The sequence below is a fragment of the Aethalodelphis obliquidens genome, unplaced genomic scaffold (genome assembly GCF_003676395.1).
Source record: "Aethalodelphis obliquidens isolate GAN/ISIS:26980383/991018 unplaced genomic scaffold, ASM367639v1 scaffold51, whole genome shotgun sequence".
Lineage (NCBI taxonomy): Eukaryota > Metazoa > Chordata > Mammalia > Artiodactyla > Delphinidae > Aethalodelphis > Aethalodelphis obliquidens.
In genome coordinates this window covers 12,678,044-12,693,080 of record NW_020837995.1, presented here as the reverse complement: position 1 = coordinate 12,693,080, position 15,037 = coordinate 12,678,044, and the positions used below count along the sequence as shown (strand labels likewise).

The 15,037-nt window shown below is 44.0% G+C and overlaps 1 protein-coding gene across 3 annotated transcripts in view; it reads right to left on the bottom strand.

Annotated features, from left to right (window-relative positions):
• The window catches only part of SQOR (sulfide quinone oxidoreductase), a 51,260-nt gene that overhangs the window by 21,949 nt on the left and 14,274 nt on the right, over positions 1–15,037 (bottom strand). For all 3 annotated transcript variants that reach the window (XM_027084209.1, XM_027084208.1, XM_027084210.1), the window contains 2 exons: positions 8,409–8,659; positions 5,459–5,629 (listed from right to left, as the gene is read on the bottom strand). In XM_027084209.1, coding sequence (XP_026940010.1) covers positions 5,459–5,629; positions 8,409–8,642 — 405 coding nt within the window. In that variant the 5' untranslated portion in view covers positions 8,643–8,659. Of the gene's footprint in view, positions 1–5,458; positions 5,630–8,408; positions 8,660–15,037 lie in introns of those variants that run through there.

Here is a 15,037-nt window from a genome sequence, read left to right as displayed (position 1 = left end):
AGCACAGTCACTAAATTAAAGTGAGGAAGTTGGTAATGTTTGTTGGATGAAAGGATAGGTGGATGGTTGATTTCAGTTGCTTGTGAAAAATACAGTTTATCAAAGTAGACAGATAATATATACATCTTCACCTGTATGATTTGCCTACCCACAGAGACTGGGCGCCCTTAAATTCCTTGGTCTGTTGGAAGGTGTACCAGGCCCATTAAATGGCTGAGTGAACTGTGTTGAGTCTTCAGGGTGTGAGGTCAGAGATGGCATGGGGTCTGGGGGTGGTGCCCTACAGGTAAGACATATGCACACTGTCAGCAAGAAAAGCCATTGGTTTGTGCATGCCTTGACGGTTCTATTAGAGCATAATATTGATTATTTTAAGGACTAGTAACAGACATGCTTAAGATTATTAAAAAAATAAATAAATAAGGGAGAATAAACCCTAAAGTAGCAAACAACACAAGAAAGCCTCAAGTCTTTTGAATGAGTTCAAGCTTCCAGGCCAGATGACCTAACTCTAAGGAATTGCAAAAAACTTGTAGACAAAACTTTTGAGCAATTTCAGAGAACAGTGCAGACCCCGCTGGAAGGCTAAATATGGGCAAGTGTTCTAATTTTATACAGGGGATGGGGGAGGTAAATTCTGACACTAACAATTTAGTAAATAGGATGTTTAAACATTTCAAAATTCCAGGCTCATCTACTAAATAGATGTCTTGTAATAATTTAGAAAAAGAAAAGCATCAGCATGTGTTCACAGATTGTAAACCTGCTTTCCATCAGTCAGCAGTCAAATACTCCGCGGGCGCAGGGGGGATACTCAATAAATCTTTCCTTTTCCTTTCTTCCATGTATTCTTTTTTTTTTTTTAATAGATCTTTATTGGAGTATAATTGCTTCACAATACTGTGGTAATTTCTATTATACAACAAAGTGAATCAGCCATATGCATACATATGTCCCCATATCCCCTCCCTCTTGAGCCTCCCTCCCCTCTAGGTCATCGCAAAGCACTGAGGAGCTGATCTCCCTGTGCTATGCGTCTGCGTCCCACTAGCTATTTTACATTCGGTAGTGTATATATGTCGATGCTACTCTCACTTCACCCAGCTTTCCCCTCCCACCCCATGTCCTCCTCAAGTCCATTCTCTATGTCTACAGCTTTATTCCTGCCCTGCAACTAGGTTCATCAGTACCATTTTTTTTTTGAGTCCACATATATGTGTTAGCATATATGGGTATTTGTTTTTCTCTTTCTGACTTACTTCACTCTGTGTGACAGACTCTAGGTCCATCCATCTCACTATAAATAACTCAGTTTCATTCCTTTTTATGGCTGAGTAATATTCCATTGTATATATGTGCCACGTCTTCTTTATCCATTCATCTGTTCATGGATTTTTAGGTTGTTTATATGTCCTGGCTATTGTAAATAGTGCTGCAATAAACATTGGGGTACATGTCTCTTTTTGAATTATGGTTTTCTCAGAGTATATGCCCAGTAGTGGGATAGCTGGGTCATATGGTAGTTCTATTTTTAGTTTTTTAAGGAACCTCTATACTGTTTTCCAAAGTGGTTGTGTCAATTTACATTCCCACCAACCAGTGCAGGAGGGTTCCGTTTTCACCATACCCTTTCCAGAATTTGTTGTTTCTAGATTTTTTGATAATAGCCATTCTGACCAGCGTGAGGTGGTACCTCACTGTAGTTTTGATTTACATATCTCTAATAATTAGTGATGTTGAGCATCTTTTCAGGTGTCTCCTGGCCATCTGTATGTCTTCCTTGGTGAAATGTCTATTTAGGTCTTCTGCCCATTTTTTAACTGGATTGTTTGTTTTTTTGATATTGAGCTCCATGAGCTGTTTGTATATTTTGGAGATTAATCCTTTGTCTGCTGTTTCATTTGCAAATATTTTCTCCCATTCTGAGGGTTGTCTTTTTGTCTTGTTTATAGTTTCCTTTGCTGTGCAAAAACTTTTAAGTTTAATTAAGTCCCACTTGTTTATTTCATGTATTGTTTAAAAAATAATAACAGCAACATTTCTTGAGCATTCACTCTGTACAAGGCACTGCTCTGAATGTTTTACATATTTTAATTCATTTAATCCTCACAGTAACCCAATGAAGTAGATATTATTAGTAGTACCATTTTACAGATGAAGAAACTGAGGCACAACTTGATCACAAAGATTTACTGAACACCTTCTATGTGACAGATATTGTGCTAAGTCCTGGACATATAACACTGAACAAGAAAGACCCAGTTCCTACCCCTCCAGGAACTCAGTCTAGTGGGCAAGACAGACATTACCAGGTAATCACACAAACAATTACTAAACCACAGAATGCTGTGATGGCATGTCAAGGGGGAACCTGACTAGTCTTGTAGATCAGGGAAGGCTTGTCTGAAGATGTCATCTCTAAGCTAACAATAAGCAGGAGTTAGCTAGGGGAAGAGGTGGAAGCAGCATGTGCAAATGTCCTGGGGAAGAAGGAGGCCAAAGTATTTGAGGAAATGAGAGGCCAGTGTGCTGGAGTAGGAACAAGGAAGAGAACAGAATCAGGTTAAATCTGGAGAAGGAGCAAGGACCAGTCTACGTGGGGCCTGGGGGACACATTCCAAACAAACAGAACTCTGAATCAGGGAAAAATCAGAGACACAGACACACTGAGGCTAGATTTCAGCAGTACCCTCACATTGTAAATAGGATAGGAAAGTGTAAACAAAGAATGGAAATGATTTGGTAAATTTTTAATATTTTCAAAAGAATATTGATTGATTTATGTAAGCTAGAAAAAAGTTCTCTAGGGGCATGTTAAAGAATTAAAACCTTAATGAATGAAACTTAAATGAAACCATCATGGATAATGGCAAGGAAAAATGGCTAACTGGATGTCTGAATCAAAAATCTAAAAGATCCAGGCAGGCTGGGAGGGTGAACCAAAACCAAGAAGAAGAGATGTTATATGTAGATTTCTGTGGCTATGGAATATTTTTGCTTAAAAAATCTCGGAGAAGAGTCTCACCAACTAATACCAACTTCTTTCACAGCCCTAAAACAAGACTCTACAACTCTCCCAAGGGTCTAGGCCTTAGATGTCGAAGCAGCACCTCCCAGTGCCTCTCATTCTCAAGAGATAAGACAAGTTTATGTTCCTTAAGATACACACAAACCCAATCACAGAGGACTCTGAGCTATTCCTATAATGCAAAGGGGTCTGACTAGGAGGCAGGCACTGCTGTACCAAAGGGGGATGTGTATTAGAAGATACAAGTCCGCTGGTCCCATGAGCTGGCAGCAGACTGGCAAGGGAAAAGAGCCTCAAAACTCAGTCTTGTGAATTGAGAACAATCTTGTGTTTAATCCAGTCTGCTCTCCTGGACATGCTGGGGAAAATATGGAAGTGTTTCAACAGGGAGAACATAATACATATATAACATATAAACTTTTTAATTTAATGTAAATAAATAAATATGTATGTATATATTTTAGGATGGGGGATGCTTGACTTGACAGTAGATCATGTGAAAAAAAGACCCAGTGGTTTGAACTGACCTCTAGCCCAGCATGAATCAGCACTGTGATAACTTGGCAAATGCTAGCTTGGATTCTATCTAGTTGTGGGAGAGAATGTCCCACTCTATTCTGGGCTGTTCTGTAGTGTTGGCTATTCTTCCAGGCACCTCTAGGGGCCATGGATCATGGGGGCAAAACAAGTCAGATGCCGTCTCAAGCAGGGTAAAGAGGGTAGTGAGAGGGCTGGAGCTCCTGAAATCTGAGGAAAGTGGAGACAGGAGGACAAGTCTACCTGAGGAGAAGACTGACACAGACTCTAGGAACCACCTTCAAATAGTTGGAGGGTTTCTCCACAGAAGGGAGAGAAGGCCTTCTCTCCCACACTGTAGGAAGAATAAGGGACAAGAACAGTATTATGGCCACTAACACCCTGGCCCAAGAAAGAACAAAAAAGAGGTTACAGGGAGGTAGATTCTGACTCATTAAAGGCAGAACTTTCATATAACCTGTCTGTCTATAAAAAATGAAGAGGGATAACTTGTCAGAGAAGTCCCTGGCCCTGGAGAGTATAAATACTAACCCATTTTAAATTCAACCCCCTACCCCACGTGCCCCAATCCCAGTAATTCGGCTCCATTTTTTAAAATTAATATTCATCACCTTCTAACACATTATATAACTTATTACGTCTACTGTTTATTGTATGTCCTCCTCCACTAGAATATAAAATCCAGGACAATAAGGATTTTTGTCTATTGTCGTTCACTTGTATATCCCTAAAACTGTACCTAGGTTATAATAATGCTTAATAAATATTGAGGAAGGAAGGAAGGAAGGGAGGGAGAGAGGGTGGGGAGGGAGGGAGGAAGGAAGCGGGGAAGGAGGGTTGGTTCAGGGTTGATCAGGGCTCAGGGAAAGGCTGCAAACAATCTCTGAACTCCTTGAAATTAAATGCAAAATTAGGTACCTATATGCATTCTCTAGACTGGGCTAATTAAGATCCACACTCAGAAAGATCCATGACCTAAGGAAAGGCTGAGAATGCCTGGCGCCAATGGTCCCTGCTTAGAGCAAGGGGTTGGATCTGAAAGATTCCCACCAACTCTCAGATTCCACAGTTCTGTGAAAATGCTGGAGTGCCCAGTCTGGAGGGAGCCGGGTCAGGATATTAAGGCCAATAACAGCCGGGTCAGGATATTAAGGCCAATAACACCCTGGGGGCCCAAGAACCATGGAAGCCCGGAACAGGGCTGTGCGGCACGACGGCTGTCCTGGGCTCAGCAGCAGACGAGGGGACACGACGCCCCGATGGTTCCTAAGCCTGTCTTCTCACCATCCTGCCCTCATGCCCTCAGTCAGACACAGGGGCTGCAGTTGCTGAAAAGCTGTGATCCCTGTGTGGTGGGGGTGGGAGGAGACTTCTGAATGGTGCAGAGCAACCATGAGCCGCAAGCTGCGGCAGCAGCAATTCTCAGCCCTGGCACCACCGCAGTCACACGGTCCGGCAGAGCTCCCCCGAGTGTGACTGGGATGGATACTTCCCAGCACCCCCTTCCTCTGCAGGACCAGGGTCAGATAGAGAGGCTGGCTGCTTCAAAGGAAAAAGGAGGGAGGTACCTGGTATTTTCACACAGAGCAGTAGTATTTGTGCAATAAAAATTCAGCCATATGATACTGTACCAAGCAACAGGACAAACAGTGGTGTTCAATAAATACTTGTCTTCGTTGTTCATTTATTAATTCAGCAGCACTCAGTCCTTCCATCTATCCCATCCTCCATTCCCCACACCCCCTCCCATCTCATGCAGTATTCAGCACACACACACATGCACACACGCACATGTATACTGCCCTCTTACCATGAAGCTGTCCAGTTTGATAATGGCTGTGCGTTCAATACAAGCCCTCAGGTTAACAAAAGCCAAAGGACCCGGACGGTTACCTCCTTGTCGTTGTCTGTATGGATGCAGTTCTTGTCTGGGTTCAGATCAACCACTCTAGCTTTGATCCACTCTACACCAGATGGAATCACACTCGCTGTGGGACGGCCAGATGAGGCTAATGGTTTGGCACCAGCTCCCACCAGGGTCCAGATTGGCTGGTAGAAATGTCTCTAAGAAACAAAGTATTGGGAGATTCATTTCAATGTGAGGCCGATCAAAAGGGTCACAGCTCAAAGTACCTGAGCTAGACTCTCTCAGTTCTTCCCTCCAGACCCCTGGAGCGTCACAGAGAAAAGTCTCCAGGAGGTGAGTCTTCCCCCCACCGACTCCACTGACGTCTCCTACTGTGTTAAGCTCTGAAGGGCAGTCACCTACAAAAGAACTCTGCCAAGATCAGCGAAAAAAGCCATAAACTATCTTTAGTGAGCGCTGTACTATTTATTGCTTAGAGTAGATTTGGTGTTTAACATGTACGTGTTACTTATACATGCATATGAACACACACACATTATTAATCCGTTTACGTGCACGGATATAAAGAAAAAGTAAGCCCAAAAACCTAAATGCGGTTCCTCAGAAATTTGTGAGGTGAGTCTGAAAAGTTTACTGCCGCTTTGGGGATGCTCAAAACTTCATTAACTTCCCACTGTGTTTCCCAAGACCATGGGGAGGACTACAGACATCCCCTATCAGCACTAGGATCCCTCTTCTCCTTTCTCAGAGGCATCAGATCCCACCATGATACCCAAACTTCCAGTATTTTCTGGAGTTCTTCTGCTTCAGATGGTCCACTCTTGATCTCAGTTAGCTGTGAAAGTTCTAGGCTTGGGGCCAAAGGGTATATTGGCTTAATGGTCTCTGAGAATTCCAATACATCCATGGAGCAGACCGGGGGACTAAGAGATCTCAACTTTGTCAAAATGCCTCATACTGGCCAGACAGAATTGCCAACACCCCCAGAGAGTGAAGAGGACATAAGGAACAGCTCTGCAATCTCCCTACAGCCATAATGCATGGGATCAAAGATAAGGGGGTTAGGGCTTCCCTGGTGGCGCAGTGGTTGAGAGTCCGCCTGCCAATGCAGGGGACATGGGTTCGTGCCCCGGTCCGGGAAGATCCCACTTGCCACGGAGCCGCTGGGCCCGTGAGCCATGGCCGCTGAGCCTGCGCATCTGGAGCCTGTGCTCCGCAACAGGAGAGGCCACAACAGTGAGAGGCCCGCGTACCGCAAAAAAAAAAAAAAAAAAAAAAAAGATAAGGGGTTAGAGGTCTCCAGTTGTGAGAGCTCCAGCTGTGAGAGCTCAACGATTTCAAGTCCATCTTGAACAGAAAAGGGAATGAAAATACAAACTCGGATTATTTTTTAGACTGCAAACAAGCACGAGCTCTAGCAATCACTAAACCAGACACAGGAGGGAAAGTGCCAAAGGCCTGAGCCGCTGGCAGCTCCTGGGACAGCCCCTGTCATGCACTTCCTCACAGAGCAGGACAGACTCCATTCTGGCCTCCTGAATTGTGTCCAGTGCCTTGGAGGGGCCTGTCTCATCACAAAGAGTAGCCCCACTGGGAGGCCTTCCATGGGTTAGCTACAATCCACCACAGGCCACCTGATACAGCTCTCAGACCACTGTCATTTAAAATGTTGTCCCTGAATTAAAGTCACTTTTAAAAGGAAATAGATGGAGAGTGCCCTCCAGTCTCCCCACAAATCACAACGTATCAGTTGGAGATTGTAAAAAAGCCCTGGGCAGCCTCGTTTGGTACTGGGAAGACTTCCTGAAAAGGACTGTGCCTTTCTTGCCCTACCCTCTCCACCAAACCGGCGCCAGATCCATTTTGCTTTTTCCTCCCAAAGATACAGCTTCCCACTGGTGCACACCCAGTTCCTTAGGAAAGATTAAGCCAACCGCCAAAAATCTTGACTAGTTTTTGAAGCTTTGGACAATCTTAAAATATTTTTCATGAAATAGTGCCTTACAAACACTTCCCAACTTCCCACCTCATGTCTGCTACCTTTTTCTGCTTTATAATCTGTTTATAATCTCTTACACTTAAATTTCTCAAGCCCACTGACACCTTTTCAGTGGGTTTTCACCTTTTCCCCACCGCCCCTCAACTCATCACCCTTTCTCCAGACTGGAACAGGGAAAGGAAAGTGCAACGGCCACTGATTTTCCTCTGGACATGAGACTGAAGGTGGAGGATGACATGAGTTGAACTGTTTCTCTCCAAAAAATATGCTGACGTCCTAACCCCAGGACCTGCGATCGTGACCTTATTTGGAAATAGGGTCTTTGCAGATGTAATCAAGTTAAGATGGGGTCACACTGGATTAGAATGTCCTTGACTCTCTAATGTCTATCCATCAGATTGTCTAACGTCTAATCCAATGACTGGTGTCCTTATAAGTAGGTCATGTGAAGACACTAGAGCCACACAGAGAGAAGGCCATGTGAAAACAGAGGCAGAGATTGGAGTGATCTACAACAAGCCAAGGAACACCAAGGACTGTCCACAACCATAGAAACTAGGAGAGAGGCATGAGACAGCTTCCCCTTCCCCCTCAGCCTTCGAGGGGAGCATGGCCTTGCTAACACCTTGGTTTGGGACTTCTAGCCTCCAGAACTGCGAAAGAATAAATTATCTGTTGTTTTACGCCACCCCCTTTATGGTAATTTGTTATGGCAGCCCTAAGAAACTAACAGAGAGAAGAACGTAAGCCAAGAGATCTGTCCTCGCTCTCTCCCTCCCCCCACCTTCTCCCAATTCTTTTGGACGACCTGCTTTTTGTGCCCAGAAAGAGAAGCACTAACCTGGGAACACGGTGGCCTAGGCATGACAGTCATCCCCAACCCAGCCCCTAACCTACACATGCATGTGCACGACACACACACACACACACACACACACACACACGCACACGCACGCACTCAAAAGGGGGAGACTTACCTCGCTGGGCTCAACGATGGCCACGTTCTCTGCGCCCACTTTCCTCTTCATGCGGGCAGCCATGGTGATCCCACCACTGCCCCCACCCAGCACCAGCACCTCATAGTGGTTCTTGGCTGCGAGCCTGGCCCCCGTGTGAAGCTGGAGTGGTTTGGCCTGCTGACAGCCCAGCCTGAGGAGGCAGGCAAAGAGTCGGACACGGGGGCCAGACACCACAGCGGCCAGCGGGGTCATCTTCAGGCTGGATCAGGCTAGAAGGGAACAGATAAGGCTCTGTGTAAGGAAGGAGCCACTATGGGACCGAAGCATTTTCATTCAGGGAGGGAGGGGAGGCTGGCATCTGGCTGGCTCGAGCTGGTTGCCGCCCTTTCAACACCACCTCCCCACCTGGCTGTGGTCAAGAGCTTCTCGGGAATGCTCCACAGATGGCTAACAATTGGCTAAGCTTTCCTTTTCTCCCTCTCCTCCTCCTTGCAGGACATCTCAGACTTTGAACCACGTAAGTCTCATCTTTTAAGCTCTCCTCATAATGTGCCTGTCCTTCTCCTTGTCCCTCCCTAAAGCTAGGGCATCATCTACAGTATCCCGCTGTCACCCTTCTCCTCTCAGGCACATTCCTCAATTCTTTCTTTGGCTTTTCAGTCCCCCAAATATGTATGAGTCTACAGATAGACACCTGAACAATCCCTTGCCACAAACGGCACCCGAGACCTTGCTGAAACAGAAAGAGTCCAGCAAGAAACCCACCTTCTCTGCAGCTCAGAGTTCAGGCCAAGGTAATCAGAGCCTCAGCCCCACTAAGAAGTACCCGGATCTGCCAGCCCAGCGACACACGATTTAAATCACTGGCTACAGACACATAAGCAAAGGCCCTCCATATCTTTGGCAGTTTCAACCCGATGATGCAAAAGCCATAAAAGGAGCCCTGCCTGGTATCATAAAGTTATATTTTATGAAAAGAATCTGCATATGCTGCTGACTAGTCTTTTATTATATCCACCCAATTCGGTAAATAATCTCCCCGAACAGTTTTTCCAAGAGACACACTTTAACCTTTAGGAAAAGGTGTTTCTGCTCTGAGCAGCTGGTGCTTTGGCGGTGAGGAAATGAAGGCGTCTCAGAAGCTGGCCTTGGCGTCATCCCATCCACAGATCCGGCCTTACATCTTGGATACAGTCTATTGTATAACTTGAGGGGTCCAGACCAAAATATCTCCCTCCCTGCGTATTGCAGCACCCCAAATTCCACCACCAAGCTCAGTCCTGTGGGTTCAACAATGTCCCAGGAACCCTTTATTAAAATGCAAGTACCCAGCTGGGGGATAACACTTCTAGCTGCTAAGTTCCCCAACTTCTTAATGGGAACAACTTAATTATATGACTCCCCCCCGCCCCCCCGCCCCACCGCCTCCAGTGGAGAAGAGGAAGGCTACACGAGGGAATTAGAGAAAGCTGGGAGGGAAAAGGAAAGGAAGAAAGAAGGGCCCTGGAGGAGTGAGAAGGAGGGGCCGGAGTGATGATTTTAATTAAGATTAACTCTACTCCAGTGTTTTGGAACCCCTGACAATTTCCTCAATATTTCAGATCTGAAAAGCAACCCAGAGCTGGGGGAAGGGACATGGGGGCTACAGAAAGTGGGGCAGGCTCATACACGGTTGCCACAAGTTTAAATCAGTATGACCCTTATAGAAAACATTTCTCATCCTTTGACCCTGCATTTCCATTTCTGGGACTCTGTTCTAAGGAAGTAACCTCTAATACTTAAGAAGACAAACCTTTACAAAGATATATCTCACATATTCATTCATAATACATTCAACCCTGAGTTAACTGGTTTGTGGATTGGATCTGATTACGTCCTGGTTACAGAAAAAACAACTGCAGCCTCCACACTGGCCAAGGAAGGCTCAGGCTCCAGTCTATTCTAACCAAGGCTAATTTATGATTACTTCTCTTTTAAATATGGGGGTGGGTGCGGGGAGATGGGCAGGAATAGCCATCTGCTTGTTAAAACTTTGGGGAAGGGTTAAGTAAAATATGGTTACACAAGATGACCTATGTAGTCTTTTCAAATTATGTTTACATAATTAGTCTTTTCCAGAATAATTACGTAACGATCAGGATATAAACTGGAATTACAATATGAGCTCAACTATGTAAGAGAAAGTGTATTTTAAAAAAATAGGAAAATGTTAACACTGGGTAAGTGGTTTTTCTCTGGGTTTTAGAATAATGGGTGATTTTGATTTCTTCTGCTTTTCTGTATCTTATAAAATCTCTACTGTACACATATATTAATGTTATAATAATGAAATCTATTTTGATGACAATAACAAACATGTACTAAGTCCTTTACATAAACATTTAACTTGTGAGATGGCTGTCATTATCATCCCCATTTTACAGATGATAAAACTGAGGCAGGGAGCTCACAAATGGTGGGCTGTGATTTGAACCTGGGCACTTCAGTGCCAGAGCCTCTGCTTTAAACCACTATATCTATTATCTCTATCAATAACAACAAAACAGTGCTTACATGATAATCTTAAATGAAAAAAATCCAGATATCTTTTCCACACTTCCCACAAAAGGGAAACCATTTTTTGCATACCATATTTGACACCTAAATATTAGCAATGTTTTGATAACACTATAATTGATTTTTTCCCTCTTCTTTGCATGTGCTTTTCTCACGTTTTCTTTAATGAGCTTTAAATTTTAAAAATCACTCAATTTGGTTTTATTTGTTTGGTTGGGTTTTTTGTTTGTTTGTTCTTTGTTTCTTAATCATTGAGGAGTGGAGGAAATCACCACGTAGGATACTGCTGTTTGCTAGGGAAGAAGATATTTTATGGTGAATAGACAGTCATCACATCCTGCCTTTCTATATGTCCACAGAACAACGGAATCACAGCAAAACTCCTCACTTGCCTTTTAGGGAAACCACTTTTTCATGGTCCTGACACAACATCTTAACTCCATGGAAAGAGTTACAAAATAATGATCTAAGAGGAGGCCTGGCTAAGTTTCTGCTTTCCAACCACGCCATCTGAGGCTCTTCAACCTCCTAATTCCCTTCCAGCCTAATACCCCATGGTTCTCCTCTTGAAAGAGGAAGAGTTTATGCAAATATTTCCCTCATTCAGCCAAGAAGGCTGGTTCTGTTTTATTTCAGCAGTTACCCATAGCCTATTTCTGGATTCGGTGTAAATAAACACAAAGTCCTCTGAACCAGTTCTATCAACTTCATTAAAAACAGTCATCAAGCAGAATATCCTGGTCTTTGCAGTCAAATTTCACTTGTGAACCATCAACAAAAATTTCACAAACATAAAAGAACGTGTTAGAGGAAATGTTCCAAGCTTGAAAACACTTGAAAATCTCAGGAACACTCCCATTCTAACAATGTAATGTCATCCTCACTTTCGGATCAGAAAAACCAGAACCACAATCTAATGCTATTTATGGAGAAGGTAGGGCATGATACAAGGTCAAAGACCAGAAAAAACCCAGGACAATAATCATAATTTTTTAGTATCCCACTTTGCAACTGTGGTATAATAAAATACATATATTTGCACTTTATTCCCTGTTCATGGTACAAAGCTCCTAAAACCCTTGGAATTTCCTGGGTGACAGGAGTTGTTATTCAATAGCAAATAATAATAAGGAGCCCCTTTCAACCATAACTGTTAATGTTAATGAAGCGACTCAGGGTGGGACCCCTAGATAGCTTCACGATGGAGGCCGTTCACCAGAAAGACCAAACACGTCATTAGAGGGTTGGAATTTTCAGTCCCGCCCCCAGTCTCTGGGAGGAAGTGGGGCTGGAGATTGAATTCTATAAAAACTCGTGAACAGGGGCTCCTCTGGTGGCACAGTGGTTAAGAATCCGCCTGCCAGTGCAGGGGACACGGGTTCAAGCCCTGGTCCAGGAAGATCCCACATGCCGTGGAGCAACTAAGCCCGGACGCCACAACTACTGAGCCTGCGCTCTAGAGCCCGTGAGCCACAACTACTGAGCCCGCGTGCCGCAACTACTGAAGCCCGTGCACCTAGAGCTCATGCTCCGCAACAAGAGAAGCCCCCGCAATGAGAAGCCCGCACACCGCAAGGAAGAGTAACCCCCGCTCGCTGCAACTAGAGAAAGCCCGCGCACAGCAACAAAGACCCAACACAGCCAAAAATAAATAAATAAATTTTTTTTAAAAAAAAACCTCTTGAACAATGAGATTCTGAGAGCTTCGGGGTTGGTGAACGTGCTGAAGTGCTGGGAGGGTGGTGACACACCCAGAGAGGTCATGGAAGCTCTGTGGCACCCCCCCACCCTCTCCCCCAACCCCAGCCCATACCTTGCCCTACGCATCTCTTCCATTTGGCCATTCCTGAGTTGAAATAAGCTTTATAAGAAACTGGTAAGCATAAGTGAAGTGTTTTCCTGAGTTCTGTGTGTCATTCTAGCAAATTATCAAACCTAAGAGGGCATCCTGGGAGCCCCCAAATTTGTAGTCAGGCAGGCAGAAGTGTGGGTCGCCTGGGATGCCATTTGCAGCTCTGGGAGCTAACATCCGAACTGAACTGTTGAACACCCAGTTGGTGTCAGAGAACTGGCTGGTGTTGGAAAAGACATACACCAGGTGTTAGAAGTAGTGTCAGAAAATATCGACAGGAACCAAGAGAAATTTCTGACATTGACCTAAACCAAGTCTGGAGCAACAATCAAAAAAACAGACAATTGAAGGAAGCAGGTCACACAATCTTAACCAGAATGAAAAAAAAGGAAAGGCCAAACTTGACCCTGAAGTCAACAGAAAAGAAATAAAAAACCTCTGTCAACAAAATAACTAAGGAGCATAAATCTAAGTCTCTGAGTCTCCCTAGAAGGGAGCCTGAAACACATCTACCTGTTAGGTTAAGAAATAAGAATTACCCACTAACGATGCGGACGAATGCAGTTGCTTTCTCTCTACCCTCTTACAAGGTGAAACACCCACTCTTTAAAAGGATCAATAAATAGGGCAAAATTAGCTGTCATTTAACAAGTGGCACATTTATTTAATTGAAAAAAATGTATTTCATATAACAAATACATGTCCTAGTTAAAGAACGTCATGCTTTTAAGTTAGATAAAAATTCAATTAATGCTAAATCAATTGAGGGCTTCCTTCAAAGAATCAAAATAAATGCTTTGTTCTAGCTGTAGTCTGACTGAAGTAAAATCCCTGCTGATTGAAAAATAATACAGCCTGCTAGGCATCTCCTACTTACATCACCGGCTGCTGACTCCAGACCCCCTGGTCTAGACAAGTCTTTGGGACTCCCCCACCTCTCACAGCCAGCCTTTCTGGGACAAGCCGCAGACCGCCAGTGTCGAGAGCTCTCTAATCCTATGCCACGTGCATGCCACTCACCGGGTGTCAGCTAGGACACTTGGCCCAGTTCAAAAAGAGCTAGCCTCTAAACAAGGATTATTCAGAGCATCTTAATGAAAGACCCAACAGGCCAGCAAGACTCAGTCAATCTTTCAGCTATTTTTGCTCTTGAGGAAACAGGGGGTCTTTGTATGGGTCACAACTGTCTTATCTCAAGCCCATGCCAGGCTGGGCCCTCATTGCTTTCGGTTTCAATAACTACAAGGCCAATCTTTATTATATCGTCTTTGTAGACAACTTCAAAAATCAAAGAGGAAAACAGACGATGAACAGCCTCCACCTCTCACCACCCACCCCGTTCCTCCTACCTGACCTCTGGACCTCCAGCTTCCCAGCCAAGCTTATGCTGAGCTGTGATGTCCTGAGGGTCTGGATCCCTGTGGGTCCCAGTCTCTGAGACACAAGTGAACCTTGTCTACACAGCATGGGTTGGGCTTACACCTAGTGCCCAGGTGGTAAGACTCCTGGAAGGCTCCTCCTCCTCCATTCGCTCCTCCCCCTTGGGCTTGCTGGGCCTTTTAACTTAAATCAGCCAAGTCTATCGTCAGTTATTTACATCTCTCAACAAAATTACTTCCAGAAGACAGGGTTCGATAAGAAAAAGTAGGCAGAAACTATCATAATAATAATAGCTAACATTTAGCTATTATTTAGCTAACATTTACTGAGTGTTTACTCTGCTGTCTCAGAGACAATAACTTTGTAAAGAGGGTGTTAGTATCCCCATTTTACAGACAAGAAAATTGAGGCTTAGTGTAAAGTTAGAGTACCGGCCTAAGGTCACCTCCCTGATTAAAGAGCAGAGGTTAATTCAAACTTACTCCTCAACTGAGTTCTCACAGTGTTAGACCTAAGAGATAATTCAGGGAAAATGCCTACCAGCTGAATTTTATTTAATTCAAATGTAAAGTAACTTATGCCCCAGGGAGTGAGTTGGGAGGGAATATATGATATTAAATTTTAGCTTACTAAACAAATTGGAAGAAAAAAATTTTAAGTTTTTTGGGGGATGAGTGAGGTAGAATAATAGTATTGATGTAAGTTTTTATGGGCCCTTGAATTTTTAAAATACTGGGATTCTTGCAGTTTAAATGATTTGGGATTTGCTCAAAAATATTACAGGAGGTGAGTAGGTAGGAGTGTAGATGACATCAGATTGGCCATGAGTTGATAATAATTTTTTTAATTGAAGTATAGT